General features: G+C 42.7%; 1 protein-coding gene across 1 annotated transcript; it reads left to right on the forward strand.

Moving 5' to 3' along the window:
• The first annotated feature begins 14,575 nt into the window (after window positions 1–14,575).
• GSTK1 (glutathione S-transferase kappa 1) lies at window positions 14,576–20,917 on the forward strand. Its single transcript, XM_080664312.1, has 8 exons — window positions 14,576–14,904; window positions 15,428–15,509; window positions 15,654–15,782; window positions 16,100–16,200; window positions 16,371–16,406; window positions 18,193–18,309; window positions 19,052–19,145; window positions 19,409–20,917. Exons 1-8 carry the CDS (start codon window positions 14,833–14,835, stop codon window positions 19,456–19,458), a joined length of 681 nt encoding a protein of 226 aa, XP_080520438.1. The 5' UTR covers window positions 14,576–14,832; the 3' UTR covers window positions 19,459–20,917.
• The last annotated feature ends 4,588 nt before the right edge of the window (window positions 20,918–25,505 follow it).

Here is a 25,505-nt window from a genome sequence, read left to right on the forward strand (position 1 = left end):
GTCACATGACCTGGCTTCTAACTGCCACCACTGGAGCCTTATCTCCTGCCACTGCCCTCTTTCAAATCCTTCAGCAGAAGTGAACTTCCTCAGTTCCTCTGGACTTCAGGCAACAGCACTTTCACAGGTGTCGCTGGGTCTGGGTGGAAATCCACCTTCTCTGCCTCTCAATGGTCAAACACCTACCTAACTCACACCGACCCTCAAGTCTTCATGTAGGGTCACTTTCAATAGAAAGTGTTCTCTGATTCTTTCTCATTGTCCCACCATCCCACTCACCCCCAAACACACACACTACCCGCTTTATATTGAATTTGCCAACTAACTTCTTGCCTTTTGATTCCCACATCCAAGGATAAACTGAGTGATTATATCCCCAAACCCTCGGGACAGAACATGGGACATAAGGGTCTCTGAATAAACACCAGTGCAGTGGTTCTCGACCAGGGGTGATTCTGACCTCTCAGGAGACATCTCAGGCAATTCCATCACCTCAAAAAGATCCCTCAAGGCCATCTCAGCCAATCCCCGCACCCACTCCCACCCTCAGGAAACGGCTGATCTGCTGTCTCCTCGGGAAATTTAACCTTCATGAATGCAATCATATAATACAGCACCCCTTGCATCTGTTTTCTTTCACTTAGTATATTTTATTGTCACATTTGGTTGAAGGCTGTACTGGCAGGTCGAGGTTGGAAGCCAGAGACACCACTAAACATTCTGCCATGCACAGGACAGCCCCCTGAACCAAGCATTATCCAGGCCGATATGTCAGCAGTGCTGAGGTTGAGAAATCCTGCATAGTGGATGAAAGTATGAATTAATGCATAAATGAATCAATTTGGACCTGAATTTAAGGATTGTTCTCACTGTTTTTTTAAATTCTTAAAAAACTCAAAATATTTCTTTTTCCTTTCCACAATTTGAAATTTGTTTCTCTAATGATATTATTTTCAAAGAACTCCCCAGGTTGGGAGAACTACAAGAATTATTAAAGCAGCAGGGGGCACCATGATGTCTACACAGATCCCCCTCCAGACATAACCACCAGCTCCTGGGGTGCTGCCCCCCAGACAGCCCCGCCCGCAGCTGAAAAGTCACCTCAACCAAGGCAGCACATCCTGTGACGGGCACATGAAGGGGTGTAAAGGCCCAGCCAACTCACCCAACTTATTATCCGTAATAAAGCTCCTCCTCTCTGACCTCCAGGACTTGGGTCTCCTAACTGCAACACCAGGAAACAATGGCTCTGACTTCTAACATTCATTGTGGGACATGAGGATTTTTATTCTATTAAAAATCTAACCTAGAAAAATAAATGGCGATGGAATAGACAGATGTGTCCCGAGCTTTGTCCTGGAGCAGATACAAAGAACAGCTGTGGGTCGCACGGGGAGTGTCTGTTGGTGAGTTAAGGGACAGCTATACTCCAGGAGAAGGTGGGGGACTGCTAGACGGGGGTCCCCTGACCAGGCAGCTCCCACTGCTGCTGGGTTCCCTCTCGGAGCCACCGGCTCGGACACGGAGACCACGCCATCTTGAAGGGGAAAGTGGATGTTATTGGAAGCCTGAAAATCTACAACTGCGGCACCCCAGAGTACTGGTCCCCAATTGGCGCAAACACGGGGATTCAGAGGAGCTCTACACTCCACCACGGAAAGGTCAGATTTCGACTGAGATAAGGTGAGGTCTCTGGTCCTGGCAAGACAGAGAAACGCGCGCACTACAGGAGTTGGAGGACTGGGGGAAGTCTGCGCCTAGAAAAATCTGTGGCTGTTGCGGCTGGCGTGATCCATGAATGTGGAAGGGGGTCCTCAGAGCTGCTAACAGAAAGGATCTCTAAAAAGCAACCCATTTTGATCTGACGCAGAAGGACAGCCTAAAATTTTTAAAAGTGTGCCGGCTGCTTGGACCAGGTGGGGGGGTGGGAGAGGGAAGGACTGCGCAGACTTGCACGCAGCCTGGGAGTTCGCACACTTGCACTTTCTCCTCTTTAAATCCTTGGTTCTGATTGCTGAGCGCAGTGCATGGGATCACCCAGTTGGTCACACCCTAGGAGACTGCAGGGGAAAGTTGTTTTTCTGGAACCTGGGGATCAGAGCGGGGACTGGCCATTGGAGAACCAGCTCTGGGGCAGCCCACTCCTACAAACTGGTATTGAGTGCCACAGGGAAAGCAGGATCTAAGCACAGGCTAGAGAGGACCTATAGACCCAGAGGTCAATCCAGAAACACTGCCACCCAGGGGCTGAATCACAAATTGACTCCTGTATAATCACAAATTAAGGAATACAAGAAAGTAAGACACACCACTTGCTTAAAAATCAGGACTGGCTTACAGCACTGAGGAGCAGTGGAACACAGGGAACTGCAATACTGTCCTGACTAGGAAACAGGCATGCCAAACAGAACAATATAGGAAGTGAATGACCTTCACTACTGCACATTTTATTTTTATTTCTTTTATTTTTTTTATTTTTTTTATTTTTTATTTTTTTTCATCTTTTACTTAAGAAACTAATTTTTTTTCTTTTTTCCTCACTTGATTTTACCTTTTTAATTATTACATTTTTATTTTCAATCAGTGTTATTACTACTACTATTTTACCTTTTTTTTAAAAAAGTGTCATTTTCTTTTCTTTATTTGACTTTGAGATTAGTGTTCTACATTCTATTTTCATCTTTCCTTTAGCATCATTCTACTCTATCTCAACTCTACATTTATACCATCACTCTCTTCCTAACTTTTCCCCTTTTGTTGTCCTGTTTCTCTTACCCTTCTCCTGCTTTAGATTTTCCCCATTCTTTCTTTTTACCCCCTGTTAAAAATTTCACCCTACCTATATATCTAATTTCCAATCCCCTGCTCCGAGTTCATACACACCTCCCTCTTCTCTGTCTTCACTATCCAAAAAATTGTTTTTCTCTCTGTCCTTTTGTTGTTGTTTGCTTGAATGTTGATTATATCGATTTTTTATGCTTGTTTGTGAGATTGTTTTGCTTATTCTTTTTTTGTTTGGTTTGTTTTTGTTTGTTTTTTGCTTCTGTTTTCCCTTGCTTCGCTTGATATTAGTCATTGTTTGTAGTTTGTATTCATCTCCAGGTACTTGTTGCTGGCATTTGCTGGGATTAGTGGCTGTTCTATTGGAGTTTTCTCTCCATATATATAGTTTGTTCCCCTTTTCTTTCTTATTCTCTTTCTTTTCTCTTGTACTTTTTTTTTTCCTTTTCCCAATTTCCTTTTGGCACTCCTTTCTTCTTCTTCTTATTCTTATTCTTATTATTGTTATTATTATTGTTGTTGTTGTTGTTGTTACTATTATTATTATTTCTCTTTTTCTTTCTCTCCTATCCCCTAATTTGCCTTTCTCTGGTGGTCACCTTTATTTGGTGTTATTAATATCGTGAATACATTTCTGTTCAGTGCCTTGTGTGTTCTACCTGGTTGTGTTGTATTTTGTGCCTTTAAACCAACGCAGGAGAGAGAGAACTACATAACCAGACACCCAGAGAAGAGAGACCATGGGGAGACAAAGAAACAGCCCGCATATGAAAGAAAAGCAGACATCACCATAAAAGGAAGTAAACGAAATGGAGCAACATGTCAGAGAGAGAATGGAGCAACATGTCAGAGAAAAAATTCAGAGAAATGGTCATAAGGTGACTGAAAAGAATGGAAGACAAATTTGACAATATGAGTAAGAACCAAGAGGAAATGAAGAAGAACCAAGAAGAAATGAAAAATGACATCGCTGCTGTAGAGGACTGCATCAGTGAGCTAGAAGACAAGGTAGGAAAAAATACCCAAATAGAGCAGCTTCTAGAAAAAAAAAATTAAAAAGCAGGAGGAGAGCCTAAGGGAACTTTGGGACAACACGAAACAAAACAACATCCACATAATAGGGGTTCCAGAAGGAGAGGAAACTGAGCAAGGAATAGAAAACCTGTTTGAAGAAATAATGACAGAAAACTTCCCTGATATAGGGAAGAAAAAACCCACACAAATCCAAGAAGCTCACAGAGTCCCAAGCAAAATGAACCCCAAAAGACTGACACCAAGGCACATTATAATTAAATTGGCAAACAACAATGACAAAGTAAGAATCTTAAAAGCCACCAGAGAGAGAGAGAAAGTTACCTACAAAGGAACCCCCATCAGACTAGCAACTGATTTCTCAACAGAAACTCATCAGGCCAAAAGGGAATGGAATGAAATATACAAAGTCATGCAAAGGAAGGGTCTGAATCCAATAATACTGTACCCAGCAAGGCTATCAATCAAAATTGAAGGTGAAATCAGGAGCTTCACAGACAAAAAAGGACTAAGGGAATTTATTACCACAAAATCAGCATTGCAAGAAATGCTAAAGGGTCTGCTGTAAAAAAAAAAAAAGAAATAGGAAGTGAAGAAGGAACACAGGGGTAAAGAATGAAAATGGCGACAAATAAGTACCTATCAATAATAACTTTAAATGTAAATGGATTAAATGCCCCAATCAAAAGACATAGGGTAACGGATTGGATAAGAAAACACGACCCCATATATCTGCTGTCTACAAGAAACCCACCTCAGAAAAAAAGACGCACACAGACTGAGGGTGAAGGGATGGAAAAAGGTTTTTCAGGCGAATGGAAATGAAAAAAAAGCGGGGGTAGCAATACTTATATCTGACAAATTAGATCTCAAAGTGAAGGACATAACAAGAGATAAGGAAGGCCACTTCATAATACTAAAGGGAGCAATCCAACAAGAAGAAATAACTCTGGTAAACATATACACGCCCAATACAGGAGCACCCAAATACATAAAAAAACTCCTGGAGGATATCAAAGGAGAGATTAACAGCAACACAATCATAGTAGGAGACTTTAATACCCCACTATCACCATTGGACAAATCCTCTAAACAAAAAATCAGCAAAGAAACATCAATCCTAAATGACTCACTAGACCAGATGGAATTCATTAACATCTTCAGAACATTTCACCCCAAAGCCACAGAATATACATTCTTCTCAAGTGCACATGGATCATTTTCAAAGATAGACCATATGTTGGATCACAGGCAAAGTCTCTTCAAATTCAAGAAGATAGAAATCATATCAAGCATCTTCTCAGATCACAGTGGCATAAAACTGGAAATCAACTAAAATAAAAACAATCCAAAAAATCAAACACATGGAGGCTAAACAGCATGCTATTAAACAATGACTGGGTTACCAGAGAGATCAAGGAAGAAATGAAAAACATCATGGCAACAAATGACAATGAAAACACAACACTCCAAAATCTATGGGACACAGTGAAAGCAGTCTTGAGAGGGAAGTTCATAGCTCTACAAGCCTACTGCAAAAAAAACAAGAAACAATGGTAATAAATTACCTAACCCTACAACTCAAAGAGTTAGAAAGAGAGCAACAAGAAAAGCCCAGTGTAAGCAGAAGGAAGGAAATAATAAAGATCAGAGCAGAGATAAATGACATTGAGACCAAAAAAACAATACAAAAGATCAACAAAACCAAGAGCTGGTTCTTTGAATGGATAAACAAGATTGATGAACCTCTAGCCAGGCTCACCAAGAAACAAAGAGAGAGGACCCACATAAACAAAATCAGAAATGAAAGAGATGAAATAACAACAGACCCCACCAAAATACAAAGGATTGTTAAAAAATACTATGAATAACTCTATTCCAACAAACTGGACAACCTGGAGGAAATGGACATATTTCTAGAAAAATATAACCTTCCAAAACTCAATCAGGAAGAATCTAAACATCTCAATAGGCCAATAACTATGGAAGAAATTGAAGCAGTCATCAAAAAGCTTCCAGCAAACAAAAGCCCGGGACCAGACAGCTTCAGAGGGGAGTTTTACCAAACATTCAAGGAAGAACTAAAATCTATCCTCCTCAGACTATTCCAAAAAATTCAAGAGGAAGGAACACTTCCAAGCTCTATGAAGCCAGCATCACCCTAATACCAAAACCAGATAAAGACAACACAATGAAAGAGAATTACAGGCCAATATCCCTCATGAACATAGATGCCAAAATCCTCAACAAAATTCTAGCAAATTGGATCTAGCACTACATCAGAAAAATCATACACCATGACCAAGTAGGATTTATCCCAGGAATGCAAGGATGGTACAATATCTGCAAGTCAATAAACGTGATACATCACATAAACAAATTGAGAGATAAAAAAAGCACATAGTCATATCAATTGATGCAGAAAAAGCATTTGACAAAATCCAACACCCTTTCTTGATAAAAACTCTCAACAAGGTGGGAATAGAAGGATCATACCTCAACATAATAAAAGCTATATATGATAAACCCACAGCTAACATCCTACTCAATGGGCAAAAACTAAAACCATTTCCCCTAAGAACAGGAACAGGACAGGGATGCCCACTCTCACCACTCCTGTTTGACATGGTACTGGAAGTATTAGCCATTGCAATTAGACAAGAAGAAGAAATAAAAGGCATCCAAATTGGAAAAGAAGAAGTAAAGCTGTCCTTATTTGCAGATGACATGATACAGTACATAAAAAACCCGAAAGACTCCATCAAAAAACTAATAGACTTAATAAATGAATTCGGCAATGTAGCAGGATACAAAATTAACGCCAAGAAATCTATGGCATTTATATACACCAATAGTGCACTTAGAGAAAGAGAGACAAAAAAGCAATCCCATTTACCATTGCACCAAAAAAATTAAGATACCTAGGAATAAACTTAACTAAGGAGGTAAAAGACCTATATGCGGAAAACTACAGGACACTGAAAAAAGAGATAGAGGAAGATGTAAACAGATGGAAGAACATACCATGTTCATGGATTGGGAGAATCAACATCATTAAAATGTCTATACTACCCAAAGCAATCTATAGATTCAATGCACTCCCCATTAAAATACCAACGGCATATTTCATAGACCTAGAAAGAACTCTCCAAAAATTCATCTGGAATAAAAAAAAAGACCCTGAATAGCCACAGCCATCCTGAGAAAGAAGAACAAAGTAGGTGGGATCTCAATACCAGATTTCAAGCTGTATTACAAAGCCACTGTTCTCAAAACTGCCTGGTACTGGCACAAGAACAGACATAGAGATCAATGGAATAGAATAGAGAACCCAGAAATCGACCCAAATCACTATGCTCAATGAATATTTGACAAAGGAGGCATGAACATACAATGGAGTCAAGACAGTCTCTTCAATAAATGGTATTGGGAAAAATTGACAGATACATGCAAAAAAAAAAAAATGAAACTAGACCACCAACTTACACTGCATACAAAAATAAACTCAAAATGGATCAAGGACTTAAACATATGATGAGAAACCATAAAAATACTAGAGGAATCCACAACCAGAAAAATCTCTGACATATGCCGAAGCTATTTCTTCACTGATACTGCTTGTAAGGGCAATGGAAACTAAAGAGAAAATAAACAAATGTGACTACATCAAAATAAAAAGCTTTTGCACAGCAAAGGAGATCATCAATAAAAGAACAAGAAAGCCCACTGCATGGGAGAACATATTTGCCAATGATATCAACGATAAGGGTTTAATCTCCAACATTTACAGGGAACTCATTCAGCTTAACAAAAAGAAGATAAACAACCCAATCAAAAAATGGGCAACTGGGTGGGCTGTAAGAGATCAACCAAAGGACTTGTACGCATGCATATAAGCATAACCAATGGATACAAGACACTGGGCGGGGGGGGGGGGGGGGCGGCGGGCAGGTAAAGGCATGGACTGGGGGGTAGCGAAGGCTTGGGAGAGGTCAATAGGGAAAAAAATGGGAGACATATGTGCTACTATTTGTAATACTTCAAACAATTAAAAAAATAAATTAAATTTAAAAAATAAAATAAAATAATTTTTTTTAAAAATGGGCAACTGATCTAAATAGACACTTTTCGAAAGAAGACAGAAGGAAGCCCAAGAGACATATGAAAACCTGCTCAAAGTCACTAATCATCAGAGAGATGCAAATCAAAACAACAATGCGGTACCATCTCACACCTGTCAGAATGGCTATTATCAACAAATCAACAAATGACAAGTGCTGGCGAGGATGCGGAGAAAAAGGAACCCCCGTGCACTGCTGGTGGGAATGCAGACTGGTGCAGCCACTATGGAGAACAGTATGGAGTTTCCTCAAAAAACTAAAAATGGAGCTCCCATTTGACCCAGTGATCCCACTTCTAGGAATATATCCCAAGAAACTAGAAACACGAATCAGAAAGGATATATGCACCCCTATGTTCATAGCAGCACAATTCACCATAGCTAAGATTTGAAAACAGCCTAAGTGCCCATCAGCAGATGAGTGGATTAAAAAACTGTGGTACATCTACACAATGGAATACTATGTTGTGGTAAAAAAGAAGGAGTTCCTACCATTTGCAACAACATGGATGGAGATGGAGAGCATTATGCTAAGTGAAATAAGCCAGGCAGAGAAAGATAAATATCACATGATCTCACTCATTTGTGGAATATAATGAACAACATAAACTGATGAACAAAAATAGATCCAGAGACAGAGAAACCTCAATCAGAACATCAAACCTCAGGGAAGGTAGGGGAGGGTGGGGTAAAGGGGAGAGATCAACCAAAGGACTTATATGCATGCATATAAGCCTAATCAATGGACACAGACAACAGGGGGATGGGGGCATGAATGGGAGGTGGAGGGTAATGTGGGAATAAGGACACATATGTAATACCTTAATCAATAAAGAAATTAAAAAAAACTAATCTAATAGTGACGAAAGATGGCTGCAAAGTAACCTCTAGTGATAGAAAAGAGATCACTGGTTGTTAATGGATGGAGGACTGGGAGGGAGGGATTGTCAAAGAACACTAGGAAAGTTTGTGGCACGATGGATATGTTCACGGTCTTGATGGTGGTGATGGTTTCACAGGTGTATACATATGTCAAAACTTACTAAAAAGAAACTACTAATACATGCTAATATCTGCAGTTGATTGAATGTCAGTTATACATCAATGAAGCTATTTTATAAAAGAGAAATGGACCCAGCTGGCATGGCTCGTAGTTGAGTGTCGACCTATGAACCAGGAGGTCAGAGTTCGATTCTCAGTCAGAGCACATACCTGGGGTGCAGGTTCGATCCCCAGTGTACCGGAGACAGTGGTCAGTGATTCTCTCTGAACATTGATGTTTCTATCTTTCCCTCTCCCTTCCTCTCTGAAATCAATAAAAATATATTTTAAAAAATTAAGAAGATAAATGGAACAAAAGAAATTATCAAAGCCTGAAAGGGAGTCTGAGAAATTAAGAAAACATATATATAGTCCCTAATACAGCTATTTTTCTTTTCTTGCCCACATGTCCAATATGTTTTGTACATACAAGGGTATAGTGACAGAATATATCAGCTGCTCCCAGCTGCGATGATGTCACATTGATATGTCCTGATGAACTGTGAGATGGTCCAACTAAATTTATTAATCATATTTAGAGTGCCCTGGTTTGTCAAGACTTACCTCCTATAATAAAGCATAGCTTATCCAATAATAATGTGAACTGCACGCTCTCACATTTTAGTCTGGTTTCTTAAATGTGAAAGCTAGCACACAGAATTTCACATAACCCTTGGTAAATCCCTAGGAAAATGTGGGGCATTTAGAACCAGTGATGTAAATGCTCAGTTGCATCTTGGCAAATATTATATCTTAAAACTGCATCACATGTGTTCCTACATGGCCTTCATCACTGACATTTTCTTAAATCTAAGTAAAATATACAAATGGAAATGAATCATATAAATAAGTATCCTTGCAACCCCCTCCCTGTTCTGCCAGAACAAGTTCTTAAAAGCAACTTCCTTCCTGTCTTAGTTTTTCTTCCTATTGCCCTCTCTCTATCCTTCCTTCTTGCCTGTCTTGCTTTCTGGGTAGATAATATATTCACATGAGTCAAAAAATCAAAAAGTGTTAAGCATTATCTACACTAATAAAAGAGAAACATGCAAATTAACCATCACTCTGCTAACCCACCAGCCACGCCCACCAGCCAATCAGGAGAAAGTATGCAAATTAACCCAACCAAGATGGCAGCAGGCCTCAGAGCTGGAGCAAGCAGGAGGCTTGGGTTGCCCCTGGTGATGGAGGAAGCTAAGCTTCCCGCCCGCCCTGGCCGGCCCTGGCCTCCACTCAAGGCTACAAAGTTTCAATTATAGAAGATAAATAAATCCTAGATACTTGCTTCCAGCTGGCCCTGGCCTCCACTCAAGGAGGCGCTGAAAAAAAAAAAGAAAAAGAAAAAAAGGGGGGGCTGGGACCTTGGGTTGCCGGGGGGAAGGAGGGTGATCAGACCAGGATGGGAAGGCAGGGGCCGTTGGGGGTAAGCAGACCAGCAGGGGGGCCAGTTGGGGGTGAGCAGGCCATCAGTGGGGGTCAGTTGGAGGTGATCAGGACAGTGGGGGGGGCAGTTTGGAGTGAGCAGTCCAGCCGGGGGGCAGTTGGGGGCAAGCAGGCCAGCAGGAGGGGCAGTTGGGGATGAGCAGGCTGGCACAGGGAGCAGTTGGGAGTGATCAGGCTGGTGGGGGGGGGGCATTTGGGGACAATCAGGCCAGCAGCAGGGGGCATTTGGGGGCAAGCAGGCTGGCAGCAAGCAGGCCAGTAGGCAGAGTGGTTAGGGGCGATCAGGCAGGCAGGCAGGTGAGCGGCTGGAGCCAGTAGTCCCAGATTGTAAGAGGGATGTCTGACTGCTGGTTTAGGCCCGATCCCTGTAAACTGGCAGTAGGACATCCTTCAAGGGGTCCCAGATTGGAGAGGGTACAGGCCGGGCTAAGGAACACCCCCCCCCCATGCACGAATTTCGTGCACCAGGCCACTAGTATGCAATAAAACTCTTTCTCCTGGCCCACCCCCAGTTACCTTGCTTCTCTCCTCCAAAGCAACCAATTTCTATCAGCTTTTTGTTACTCCATTCAGCATATTAGCAAGCATATATGTCATGTGTATACCCACACACTGAGTATTCCAATCCCTAAAAGAGATAGCAAAAAATATGCACTCCTTTACACTTTTTCACTTAATATATAGGATATCATTCAATATACAAAGAGCTTCCAGATTCTTTTTAAAGTTGAAAATACTATAAATATTGATGTATTGAATTAGTACCACATTGATGAACATTTGGGTAGTTTCTAATTTTTGCCATTATAAACAGCACTGTTATAAATAACCTCATAGCACACCATATTGAATATAGGCAAACGTGGTTAGAGTATAAATTCTTAAAAATGGAGTTGCTAGGTCAAAGGGTGGGTGCATTTGTAAACCAGAAAGATATTGTTAAACTGCCCTCCTTAGAGGTTGTACAGACTTATACTCACACCCATTGTCATATATAAGACAATGACTTTCCAACACTCTGAGTCATCAAAATTTCTGACCTCTGACAACTTAACAGATGAAAATATATCATAGGGTAATTTTAACTTGAAATATCCATAAACATGTTCAAGTAGGCTTTTTTATGTTTAAGAGCATCTCTATGTCCATTTCTGAGAATGTCCTATTCATTTCATTTGTTCATTTGCCCACTAGGCTTCTGTTCTTTTACTTTGTTGATTTTTTTTTTTTTTTTTTAGCTCTTTCTACCTAGGATAATTAGCTTTTTGACTGAAATGAACCCAAATATTTTTCCCAGGTTTGTTTTGTTTTTTACTTGGATTTGGCCAAACAGATTTTTTTTTAATTTCATATAATTAAATGTATAAATCTTTTCTGTTAAGGTTTCTGCATTTAGCATTATAGTTAGCAAAAGTGTCTCTACTCCAAGATTATTATTTTTTATTTATTAATTTTAGAAAGAGAGAGAGAATTTATGCATTCATTGATTGATTCTTGTATGTGCCCTGACTGGGTATCGAACCCCCAACCTTGATGTGTTGGGAGGACGCTCTAAACCAACTGAGTTACTTGACCAGGGCACAAGATTTTTTTTTTTTTTTTTTAAGTTTTCCCGTAGTTTCCCAGGTACTTGATTGGTTTCTCTCTTTAATATTTAAATATTTGATCCATCCAAATGTGTCCCTGGTGTAAGGTGTGAGGTATGGGTCCAACTACATTTTGTCTAAACCCCCACTTCTTCCTTACCTTTTGTTGAATAATCAATCCATCTTTTACTGATTTGAAAAGGCAACTTATTTAAAGCATTCTGGTTTCAGATAGCTCATTCTCAATTACATGACTAAAGCTCCAGTGATGTTTCAACTGTAGACAATACCATTGACTTGTCCACAAAAGATGAAATTTGGTTTACATACCCACTTCTCCTTCCTCCAAAGTTTGTAATTACATCATGTTTAATTCCTCTAGCGTTACTTTTCCCACCTTAAATATTGACTTACATACTCTTTCTTGTTCCAACAACTCTAACCAGTATTAGATACTCCTCTCAGCAATCCTATATAATAGAAGCCTAATATGCTAAGTGTCTGACCATTTGACCATTCAGCCAGTTGCTATGATGTGCACTGACCACCAGGGTGCAGATGCTCCAACTAGTTGGTTAGCTTGCTGCTGGGGTCTGGCAGATTGGGGACTAGGCAAGATGGGCCAGTCATGCCCTGGAGCCCTCCAAGGCCCCTCCCCGCCCCCATCATGCACCAGTGGGGTCCCTTGGCCTGGCCTCTGCCCTATCACAATCTGCGGCCCCTTGGAGGAAGTCAGAGAGCCAATTTCAGGCTGATTCCCACAGGCTAGGCCCAGTGACTCCATTGGTGCACGAATCCATGCACCGGGCTTCTAGTACTGATATAAATGATTGAGTGAATAAATAAATAAATGAGACAATTTTCTTTCAGAAAAATTCCAATTAATAAATATAGAAAAATGAGGGAAATAGAAAAGTACCATTAGAACACCACAGTAGTAATTGCTGTAGGCAAGATTCACTGGTGAATGATAAAATTGGTTGGTGAAAGTTTAAGGAGGAACAGAACATTTGCACAGCCTCAAAGTATCTCCCCTAAAATATGTCTTAACTACTGTGGTGGTTTTAATACGTGTCCACAAATTCTTTGCTGTTCTTCTCGAGGAGGTGGGTTTAATCTTCCCAACCCTTCCTCCAACCCCAAGAGTGGGCTGCATTTAGTGACTCTCTTCCAAAGAATGAAGTATGAAAAGGGGAAAGTAGCAGTTTTTACAGTAGAGAAACTTGATAGTTGGTCCACCTTAACCTAGTGATTAGGTTAACATCACCAGTAATAAGTCATGTTGCTATTAGGAACCCCCTAATACAATTTGAGGAGAAGGGCACTTTATCTGTGTGGTATACAGTACCTCCCCAAAAATCCATAACCCCAGCCTAGTGTTAAGAAAACATTAAATTCAAATTGAGGGACATTGTACAAAATATCTGATCAATACTTTTCAAAAGTGTCAAGGTCATGAAACATATGAAACAGCTGAGAAACTTCCAGATGGGAGGAGACTGAAGAGACATGACAACTAAACTCTATGTGGTGTCCTGGGCTGAATCCTGAAACAGAATAAGGCATTAGTGGAAAAACTGGTGAAATCCGAATGAAGTCCGTAATCTAGTTAATAGTTATGTTAGCCAATGTTAACTTCTTAGTTTAACCATTATACCATGGTAACATAAGATGCTCACTTGAGAGAAACTGGATGAGGGGCATGCAGAAACTCTCTGTACTATCTTTACAACTCTTCTGTAAGTCTAAAATTATTTCCATATATAAAGGTTTAAAAAATAAGTCATGATCTATTTTTAAAATAAAATCTTATTATCACCAGGCTAAATTAACTCTTGGATACTTTTAAATTAATATTATAGAGAAAAACAAAGTATAATTTTTCAGCTTCAGGGATCAACAAGCAATTAATTTGCAAGTGCACAGCGATAGCATCATTTCTCATTCCACTTTATATGTTCTACTCTATGTAAATGTTTATAATGTGTCTTTGCATTCTGATGGCCTAGGTTTTTCCTTATAAATACAAATGAGAAGTGGAATATTTATTGTTATGTATTTTCCAATTCATAAAAGTAGCAATGTTAAAAGTAATTTTAAATTAAATGAAACTTTGAAAAAGTCTGTGTCTTTGCGGTAAGTGTAATCCCATTATAAAACAATATGATATTCATAAATACAAATAAAACAGACCATTCCGCATTATCACTCCAATTATTGTTGCAGGGAGGCCTCCTCCTCTCCTTCCCTCACTCACAAAACATGTATTGATGGTCAAATATATTCCAGGCATTGTGCTAAGCTCTGAGAAATACAGATAATCATATATCGATATCCATCTGTCTATATGTTTAGCCACTTCTTACTCTGCTCCAGTCCCGGGAAGTTCCTGCAACTGCCAATCTGAGTCCCTTTAAGTCTATATGAGGTAGGGGTTATCATATAAGTATCCTCATTTGTAAGATGGCTGAGGAAACTGAGGTTCAGAGTGGGTGAGCAGCTTGCCCAGGGAGCACAGCTAAGTGGGAGGTGCAGCATGCATCTCAAACCACCGCCTTTTGCCCCAGACTCCACCCCAAGGCAGGGCGAGTTGCGCAGGTCACCAGGCTTGTGAGCTCCTGTGGGGACACCGCACCCATCCCCCGCTCCCGGCGGCGCAGCCCCGCCCGCCCCGCCCACCCCGCCCGGGCGGTTCTCCTCCGGGAGGCTGCGCGGTGAGGGCAGGAGGCGGTCCTCCGGCCAGGCCGGGATCGGGGGCGGTGTCACCCCACTCCAGAAAAAGAAAACGTGCACCACCTCTTCTGGAGCGGCGCTCGCTTCTGTTCTGCGATGGGGCCCCTGCCGCGGACCGTGGAGCTATTCTACGATGTGCTGTCCCCCTACTCCTGGCTGGGCTTCGAGGTGACGCCGGGGCTGGGACGGCGAGGGCAAAGGGAAGGGCGAGCGCAGGACGCAGGGCCCATGGTCTCCTGCAATTCCTGGCGCTGCCTAAAGAGTTTAGGACAAGCAGACAGAGAACCAGGGCTGAAGGTCACTTCGTGTTCGTAAAACAGATACAGTCGCTGGCTCCAGGTCGAGTGCTTATATCCTAAGACAGTGGTTTCCCACAGCAGTTTGGAAAGGGGGCAATTCAGAAAAGTCAAGGAGAAAGCCTTGGCACCCCACCTCTTAGCCCTCTGGTGTCAATTTGGGGGGCTGGGAGGATGGAAACCGTCCATAGGAGCTAAGGTTCTGGGATAGATTCCTAGGAGTGAGAGAGTTCTGCCATTTCAAACCAAGCAATTTAAGATGTCCACCTAATCCCTACTTTTCGCTTAGAGCCTTTGGCTAACCAGTTGCCATGCAACACCCTTGCCTTTCCCTCTGACATGCGCATGCCTTCCATCTTGCACACGGACTCGGACCTTCATCTCTGCTCCTGCAGATCCTGTGCCGATATAAGAACATCTGGAACATCCACCTGCAGTTGCGCCCGACCCTCATTGCAGGGATCATGAAAAGCAGTGGTATAAAGGAAGCGGCGCTTGCGGCTGGGATTTGAGGGAGGACTGATTTCCAAGGCCCAGGGGGGCTGCCCAAAACCCTGGAGGGGACCCCCAAGTCTGGGATTCTTAGATCTCTCACCAGCGGGTCCAAATTTCCACTTTTAGGGAACAAACCACCAGCTCTTCTTCCTCCCAAGGCCAAATACCTGACAAATGACATAAAGCTCCTCAGACAGCACGTCCAGGTTCCCATCCAGTTCCCCAAGGACTTCTTCTCTGTGATCCTTGAAAAAGGTAAAGAGTGGGATACAGGTGGGGACAGCAAGTAGAAGGCAGTGAAGCTGGAGATTGTAGGCCCAAGAAGGAAGGGCTGGGCGACTAACTTCAATGAAACAAATCCTGGAAAAACAGGCTTAGAGTTGAACAAACAGAATGTTAAGGGGACATAAAGAGGAAAAAGAGCAGGACAATCAGTTATGAGAAACCTGGGTGGGAGGCTGAGGGCGATTAAGCTCTGGGATGTCAGAAGCAGGAAAGAGCAGGCCCACCATGGGGGCGGGGAGGTAGAATAAGCTAGGGGAGCTCTACCTCTGAGTGCCTCTGCCCCATAGGAAGTTTGTCGGCCATGCGCTTCCTCACCGTTGTGAACTTGGAGCACCCTGAGATGCTGGAGAAAGTGTCCAGGGAACTGTGGATGCGGGTCTGGTCACGGGTGAGGGCAGTGCTCTAGGAACCCACATGGGAGACCCTGGAGGACTTGGTGACCCTCCCCTAGGCCCATTTCCAGACACCTGCTCCTGCCCTGCCCTATTGTTCACTGTCCTACTGACCATCCCACCCCTCACCCGGTTACCCCTTCCTGCTGAGTGTTCTCCTTCCCAGGATGAAGACATCACGGAGCCCCAGAGTATCCTGGCAGTGAGTGTCCTGGCCCTGCCCCCCTCCATAGGGAATCTGAGAACAGTTGGGGGCGGAGAGGACATAGTTTTCTTACTACATGGGAGAGGTCATTGTTATTTGGGATGAAAGGACATCTGTGTTTGAGAGGCCAGATTACTGAAAGTTTGGAACTAAGAGGACTCTCAAAAGTATATCTCAGAGTTGAAAGGGGAAGTGAAAATTCTACATTTGAATTTTGGTGGAAGAAGTCAGTGGGAGAGAGAGGATAACTGTTAGCTTCCCCCCTACCGCCCCCCCACCCATAGGAAGGGATGAAGTATTTGGCAAGTCTTGACTCCAGACCACTCCCAACAGAAATCTCACCAACACATCCAGAGTAGAAATCGGGATACTTTAAAAACAGGCTTTAAAAAGACAAAAAGATAAGAGATCAACCAAAGAACTTGTAGGCATATAAACATAACCAATGGACACAGACAATAGAGGGGGTGAAGGCCGGGGCTGGGGGCCGGGGACAGGCTGGGAGAGGGCAATAGAGGCAAAAGGGGACATATGTACTTTCAACAATAAAGAATTAATAAAATTCTTAAAAAGACAAAAAGAGATAACTGAATCAAGCCAGAATTATAAAAAAGCCTGAGGAAGAACAAATGGGAATAGCTCAAAACATTGAAATGTGTGCCACACAGTACGTTTTTCTTTGGGATTAAATCAGGAAATTCAAAAAAAATTTTCCCGTTAGCTTACAAAAGATGTTAAGGCATATTCAAATTTAATATCTAAAATGGCAAATTACAAAAGTTAAACACACACAAAAATGACCAACATATCCTCCAGTGTTTTTATTCCTGCAAAGTGTATGCATAGGCTTGCCTTTTCACTTAATATTTACAGTGTAATTCTTAGCTCCTACATAGCATTCCATTCAGCAGACTTGTTTTTGTTTACTGAACCATTCCCCTAACATTGGGCATTTGGTCTGGGATCTAGTCTTCTCATGCAGTGAGTCAAAGACAATGTCACATCGAAATGCTCTGCATGATTTCCTGTTCCACTCCGGGGGACAGGGGACGATGAGGTCAGGTTTCAGTGGTCCTCGAATTTGGCTGTATATTAAAATTACCTGAAACACCTGGGCAACACCATCCAGAAATTCCAATGTAATTGCTCAAGGGGATGGTCTGTGAATTGGGATTTTTAAAGCTCCCCCAGGAGATTCTAATGTGCAGCCAAACCACTGATCGCAAATTATAATAAACCCCAAACTGAAGCCTTTATCATCCTCTAAAAGCCAAGCGGGTGGCTACAGTCACGTGCGCTGCTCAGAAGTCCCCAGGAAATTCCATGGGAATTAGAGCACAGTCTTTGATTTAACAAAACAACAACAAACCCATGAGCTATTCAGGAATTCTGAGAAGTAGGAAGGCAAGAGCCCCAGATTCTAGTGTTGGTTCTGCTACTAATAAGCTCTTTAAAGTTGCCTTGGCTCCTGGCCTGGTACCACCTGGACTTGTCTTATTGGTTACTGAAGAGGTCAGGAGCTGCCTCTAAGACACCCTCTGGTGTTCAGTTGATACAACTATAACTGCCATCTGCTTTTTCCACCAAACTCAGATTTTTATTTTTTTATTTTTTTGATGGAAGAAAATAGCCCCTCTTGGCAAGAATAGACCTCCACTCGTGGGTGGATAAAGGCCTTCCCAGGAAAACTTGGGGGCAGAAAGTAGAAAGACCTGAGTTTTCTCCTAAGATCCCCATTCCCACTGATGCAGACACAGTTGTGCTCCTTGCCACATCCCCTCAGGCTGCAGAGAAGGCAGGCATGTCGACAGAAGGAGCCCGGGCACTTCTGGAAAAGATCTCAACGCCACAGGTGAAGAACCAGCTCAAGGAGACCACCGAGGCAGCCTGCAAATATGGGGTGAGCCATTCTTGATGTATGCCCCCAACCCCAGTGCTGAACAGAGCCTGCAAGTCTCTGCTGGGTCCCAATGCTTCTGTTCAAAGCTGCTCCCTACATGAGTCCTCCGTAGCTCTCACAGATGACGCTCCTCTCCCTTCCTGTCCCTGAACCCAAGGAGAGGGAGAGATAGATGGTGATAGAAGATACAGCATATGAGAGTTAGGAAACTCCTTAGAGCTGTAGCGCCTCTTATCATAGAGCAAGCATGTCAAACTCGCAGTCCGCGGGCCGCATGCGGTCCACAGCAAATATTTTTGTGGCCCAGCCAATATAATGGTGTGAGCAGTTATTTACAATTATGACAGGAAATAAATCTCTTGTCAGATCCAGAATTACTGACATTCACCTTGGGTCAGTTTTGAAAGTAATCACTGTGAACAAGATTTTCCCCCAAAGCAGGAAAGATAGCAGAAAAGAAATGTCAAGTGTCAGGAAGAAAACATTAATTTTATCATTGCTCTTGTTCTTTTTTTTATATATATACCATACTTTTTGAAATAAACCTATATTTCTATGAAAATTGAAGCTTTTGTTTGTTGTGGCCCACACAAGATTAAACCTTGTTTATTTGGCCTGTATTAGCCTTTGAGTTTGACATGCTTGTCATACATAGAGGCTTTTTGCTTCTATGTCCTTAGACAAGTTCTGGCTCGTAGCCTAACAACCACCCTCCTCCATGCACTGTTACTGCTTTCTCTAGGCCTTTGGGCTGCCTATCACTGTGGCCCACCTGGACGGCCAAACCCACATGCTGTTTGGCTCTGACCGGATGGAGTTGCTGGCCCACCTGCTGGGTAAGTGACAAGTTCACACTGAGCTGCCCTTGACCCTAGCCCCCCACCATTGTGTCAGTTGAGAAGGACAGATTCAAAGCAAAAAATGTTCCAGGTATGTCCAACAATGAAGACTTCTGTAGACATAGTTGCTTAAGGTTGAATGGGGAGGGGCCATATTCACCTTCATAGGAGAGAAGGAAGCCTCTGTGCCTTGAAGCCAAGCACAGCTCTTCCTGGGGCTGTGGAGTCAGCCTCTGACATGCGTGAGTTTCTCCACCCAGGAGAGAAGTGGATGGGCCCTGTGCCTCCAGCTGTGAGTGCCAGACTATAAAGATGCCCAGAGGAAGCAGAACCATTGGTATAAGAAGCAGACCATCTGCTCACCCCTCCTGCACCAAGGGGCACTAGGACCCTGGTTTCCCCATGGGGTGGAGGCTCCTCTGTAGCCCTGGCTGTGGTGCCTTATTTGCTTCACTCTCAGGGATGCTCTGTGCCTCACAGGTGCCTTTTGAGAGCCCCATACTCTACCTTCCCACAAAATAAACCTTGCCATTGGATGTAATATCTCCGAGTGTTTATGTGTCCTTGCTGCTGCCATCACATCCTGTCTACTCGGGTGTTTGAGAAGAGCAGCTCTTCCTGCGTTCCCAGCTCCCTGCCCCCTCGGGCCAATTGTGTGGAAGGAGAAGAAAGTAGTCCCTCTTTTTCTGCTGCAGAAACTCCCTAGGTCTCTCTGTCAGGGACAGCAAACTAAGCCACATGGATTTTGCAACTATCCAGTTTGGCACTTACCACCTTGTGACCAACCATAGTGTCTGGGACAGGGCTAGAACCTGAGGCCCAGTGGGAGAAGACTAGAGGGAACCAGAGCTTGGCTAAGCTTGTGCCCAGATATTTAAACCAGGTCCAGCTACACTGACCAGCAGAACCAGGGCAAGGCACTGCAGGGAGACAGGCTGGAGCTGCCTTGGCCTGAGGGAGCTGCTCATCCCCTCATAGCTCCTTCCTCTCACCCACAGTACAGATCCTGAGAAAACCCCAGGCCTCTCCCTGCCTACTGCAAGCCCTGCTGCTCCCACACAAACCTATAGCTTTGCCACTCCCCCAGTTATTTATCCAAAGTCCCTGCTCTACCTGTGCCCACTGTGCAATAATCAGAATACCTTGTGTTCCAGCAGTATTTGAACTTCTTTGAGAATATCCTTTATTCAGCAGCTGAAACCACACTTGAAGGCCTGGTGGGAACCAAGTGTACTATGATGGCTCAGCTCGAGGGGTTTTAGGAGCAAAAGCCATCTTCCAATCTCCCCTCTCCCTGGCTATTTCTCATCTCACATCTATTTTCTCCATTTTTCCCCCATCATGTTTTGGCTTCCTCCCCTCTCCCCCTTTTCCATTATTCCAGCATATTCCAGGATTTCAGGATATCCTTCCCAGGCTTATTTGTGAAGTGATGCCTGAAGTACATGACTAAATAAGCACTCTCTCCTTCAAAGCAGATTTCATGAGATGCTTGTCTCAGCATTATTTGTGATACCAAATAACTTAGATATCAAATAGTAGGAGGATGCTTGAATAAATTATGGTATATCCAAGATGTAATGTCTCATAGCCATCAAAAACTGTATGTCTGGCTCTGACCGGTTTGGCTCAATGGATAGAGCGTCGGCCTGCAGACTGAAAGGTCCCAGGTTCGATTCTGGTCAAGGGCATGTGCCTTGGTTGCAGGCACATCCCCAGTGGGAGGTGTGCAGGAGGCAGCTGATCAATGTTTCTCTCTCATCGATGTTTCTGACTCTCTATCCCTCTCCCTTCCTCTCTGTAAAAAATCAATAAAATATATTTTTTTAAAAAAACTGTATGTCTGAAGAATTATGAAGAGTATTGGAAATCGTAGGCTATGGTATTGATTGGAAAAAAAAGATTGTATAGTATATCTCAATTATGTCTTGATATATTAAAATATATTACACTATAGGTCAGGTGCATAAAATTCGCGCACTCGGGGGGCGAGGGAGGGTAGTCCCTCAGCCAGGCCTGCACCCTCTCGCAGTCCAGGACCCCTCACATTCCTGATCCCCACTCTTCTCAGCACAATGTCTCACCTCTGACCCCAGCAGCACTTTGTACCTTGTTTGCAGCATTTGTCACTTTGTACCTTGTCTTACAGTTAGTATATACATGTCTTTCCTCTTCTGGACAGTAAGCCCCTTGAGAGTGAGACTCCTATGAGATCTACTGTATACAACTCACAGTGTCACACCCAGCAAATGAACAATAAAAAATGTATTGGTCATCAGGTAAGTTCAGCCTGAACAACATTTAGCAACTGCTGCCTCTGCAAAGCAGTCACCACACTCAAGGCCGGGATTTTGCACTCACTAGTTCAGAGGCCCCAGGCAGACTACAAACTATGACAAAGGGTTTCGTTTGTATAAAATGGATTCATCACAAATCTACCAAGTCAAAAATTCCAGATAACCTGCAGATCATGAAAAATATGGTGGGGATCTGCAGCGCCCCCATAAACTGCACATTATTACTAAAATAAAAAGTTCAAGAAGATGTTCACATTGGGAGAAAGATGTAATAAAGATGCTTGGATTAGAAAATGTGCATACCCCTCAAGTTCCCAAGAGAACCCCTTCAGCGAATAGAAAATTGAAAGTGGTTAAACATTTGAGAAGAATAAAGCCCCTGCCCTAGCTGGTTTGGCTCAGTAGTGTTAGCCCATGGACTGAAGGGTCCCAGGTTCAATTCCAACCAAGGGCAGGTAACCTCGTACCTTGGTTACAAGCTTGATCCCTGGCCCTGGTTGGCAACCAATCAATGTTTCTCTTTGTCTCTCCCTCTCCCTTCCACTCTCTCTAAAACTCCATGGAAAAATATCCTTGAGTGAGGATTAACAACATAAAAGAATGAAGCCCCTGAGGTGGCCACAAGACAAGGACTTCCAGTAGAGGAGGGCATGCTCACCTGTGCAGTGACATCTAAGCCCCGTCAACTAGGAGACAAGTAAGACCTAATGCCAGAGCCATTTCAGATTTAAAAGTTCAAGTCATTTTTTTAAAAGATGGTGAACAAGTGCTCTCATTAACATAATTTTAAATGCATATATATATATATATATATATATATATATATATATATAAAATCCAAGTTTACAAGATGGTAGAACTGAGATCTGAAACCCGGTTTGGCCATCTCTAAAAAATATGTGACTAATCACAATCACAATGCCTCCTTGTTTTCTCATATATATGGACATATTCATGTGGGAACCTGTTACCACTACCTATGGACATCTCTAATAAACACATGCATTTTTGTCACTTGGTAATAACAAACGCTCAATTTCTCAAATTCCATAGTCACTTATTGTGGCTTAGTGCTAAATATCTGAGTGAGAGGGACAGCCTGAACCCCAATGTTCACTTAGTTTGTTCCCAGAGACCTTTATATAATACTAGAGGACTAACGCACAAAATTCTGCAAGGGGCTCAGCCCTCACAGCCCCTCGAAGCCTCGCCTTCATCCGGAGAGTCGTTCTGCTGTTCAGTCTAATTAGCATATTAGCTCTTTATTATATAGGATGACAACTAGTTGGTGAGAGTAACGACATACTTGAAGATTTATGATTCTTTGGAAGCATTTCCAACCCAGAAATATCAGTGTTCTGACCTGCTTCATGTTAAATCATTTATCTACCTTCCCTACACATTTGAGGAGCTGTAAGGCAACTAACAGAGAAAAACACTCTCAACCGAGTTAAGAGGTAAAGATTCTACATTTGATTCTAATGAAACAAGTCATGTACTTTTTCTGAGCTGTAACATGAAAATGATCATCAGACTGCCCCCACGTGGTTGTTATTAAGGAGCAAATGAAAATCATGGATGTGGGCCAAATTGTTTGTTCACACATATATATTACCACCAACACCCTTTTAGAAGAAGTCACCCACACATTGGGCTTCCAGAGCCATTCAGTTAAAAGTGTTACCTTTCACAATCAGTCTTATTGAGCTCATAAATGATAAGCATCCTGATACAGAGCCTGTGATTTTAATTTCCCAGTCTTGCCTTATAGTCAATATCTTATGTCATTTTCTGACATTCTGTTTTGCTGCCTTTGCAAAAGGCAATAGCATCTAACCACTTCTCCAGGGAAGATCAGAATAAAGATCTTAAAATATCATGGGTATTTTGTTAAATTATCATTATGAGGGCAGCAAAAAGGAATGTTTAGAGTGGGCATACAAGTTCAAGTCTTGACCCCACCCTTGATTAGCTATACATTTTTCTCAAGTGTGTGACTTCACCCATAAAATGTACATAATAACAGTACCTCTTATTACATTATACATATTTTAAATTACTTAATTTGCATAAAGAATTTAGCATGGTGAGAAGTATACAAAATAATGCACACATGCTGGCCACAAGTATAAAGCAGACCCATATTCAGAAACACAAAATCACAGAAATATAGTCTTAGAGAAGCATTCAGTGGTAGACTCACTGGAATTCTGTCAATGATCTCCACTTCTCCTTTTCCCATGTCCCCGCACTTCCTTTTTTTAACAAAATATGTTTATATTGATTTCAGAGAGGAAGGGAGATGTTGGGGAGCACAGGAGACTTGGTTGGAAAGTTGTAAGGAGGATATTCCGAGAAAAGGAAAGTGTGTGGAAGGCCGCCTTCCCTGTTTATTGGAATTCTGACTTAGGGGAGACAGGGGAGTGTTGAAGGTGGCACTTCTAATTATTCCTTGACCTTTCCAAACAAGTCTGTGCAAGTGCAGACTTTCGGGTGTTTACTGGAATCCCTATGCTTAATCCCTGAATGCCCTTGCCTAGAGGACAATGTAAACACATGTGTCCTCCCAATATTACTTACCTGCAGATTGTATCTAAAAGATAAACTTTATCTCAACCTGCTGTACAATAAAAGGCTAACGAGGCAGGCAATTGTGGCTGCCTGGCTTCGTCAGCTGGGCCATCCCTTAGCCTTCTCCCCCATAGTGAAACTGTGTCAGAGTTATCTGTTCATCCGTCATTCAGGGGCTGCTGGTCAGCCCTGGCAGGGAGAGAGGAAGAGGGAGAGAGAGGGAAAGAGAGAGAGAGGGAGATTAACATCAATGATGAGAGAGAATTATTGATTGGCTGCCTCCTGCATGCCCCCTCCTGGGGATCGAACCCACAACCCAGGCATATACCCTGACTGGGAATCAAGCCGTGACCTCCTGGTTCATAGGTCGATGCTCAACCACTGAACCATGCCGGCTGGGCCCCTCACTTCCCTTTGCTATTATCCCCACAAATAAGGTGGGCACAGTGGCCAGCTGAGAGGGGTCAACCAACTTCTAGGAAGGTGTTTGTGGAAAGTAGGCAAGTAGAAAATGGATGGGCAATTGAATTGATACATTGCTAAGGATGCTTAATTGATAAAGAAAAGAATAAGAGCTTTGGGAAGCAATTTGGCCATGAGTATTCTGGGCAATAAACACTTCGACATTGCTTATCTCAGTAATGATACTTCTTAGAATTCAACTGGAGGAAACAATCAAAAAAGGAGGGAAATTACATGTTACCAGATGTTGTGGATGAAAAGGGAAAGTAACCTCACAGGGGGATCTAATCATAAATTCCTAACTGGGAAGGTCACAGTGGGTAGTTGTGCCCTAGGCCTTTCACTTCTCTAGTGAAAGGTTTTTAAGCCTGCCCTGGGTGCATCTAGGTTAAACACAACTTTGAAATACCAGAAGTAATGCCCCTTGAAGACATAATCACCCTCAATAGAGCACATAAACTTATCCTGTAATGCCATCCCTGCCCACCTTCCTCTCTCCCACCTTCCTTATGTTCCCTCCTTAATTTCCAATGCATAAAAGAAACTACAACCCTGTCATTCTTCAGAGCATTTTAGTTCTTGCTTCCCAGCAATTTTCAGTTTTGGCTCAAATAAACTCATAAAAATTCTCTACAGGTTTAGACATTCTTACATCTACACTTATTATACATACCAAGGGCTGTTGGCCAATTTCCTTCTATTAGTATATTGACTGCAGACTGAAATACTTCTGATCCCAGCCACACTTTTCCCGTATGAAAGCTGAACAGTAAGGAAAATGGTGGAAGCAAAATAACAATCAGCTCTCCTTCCACTCTGCATTCCCAGTGTCGACAGAGACACACCTGATTTACACAACAGCCTTCCTGTTACGTCTCTTCCCTCTCCTCTCTGTCGGTCTGGGACAGAGACTCATCATCATGGGCATTCCACCACTATACACACAGGCATACCACTCCAGCCCGCCCCCCCCCCCCAACCCTCAACACACACACACACATAGGCTCACACATGGCTTACTGCAACA

The sequence above is a fragment of the Plecotus auritus genome (assembly GCF_963455305.1).
Source record: "Plecotus auritus genome assembly, chromosome: 4".
NCBI classification, from domain to species: Eukaryota; Metazoa; Chordata; class Mammalia; order Chiroptera; family Vespertilionidae; genus Plecotus; species Plecotus auritus.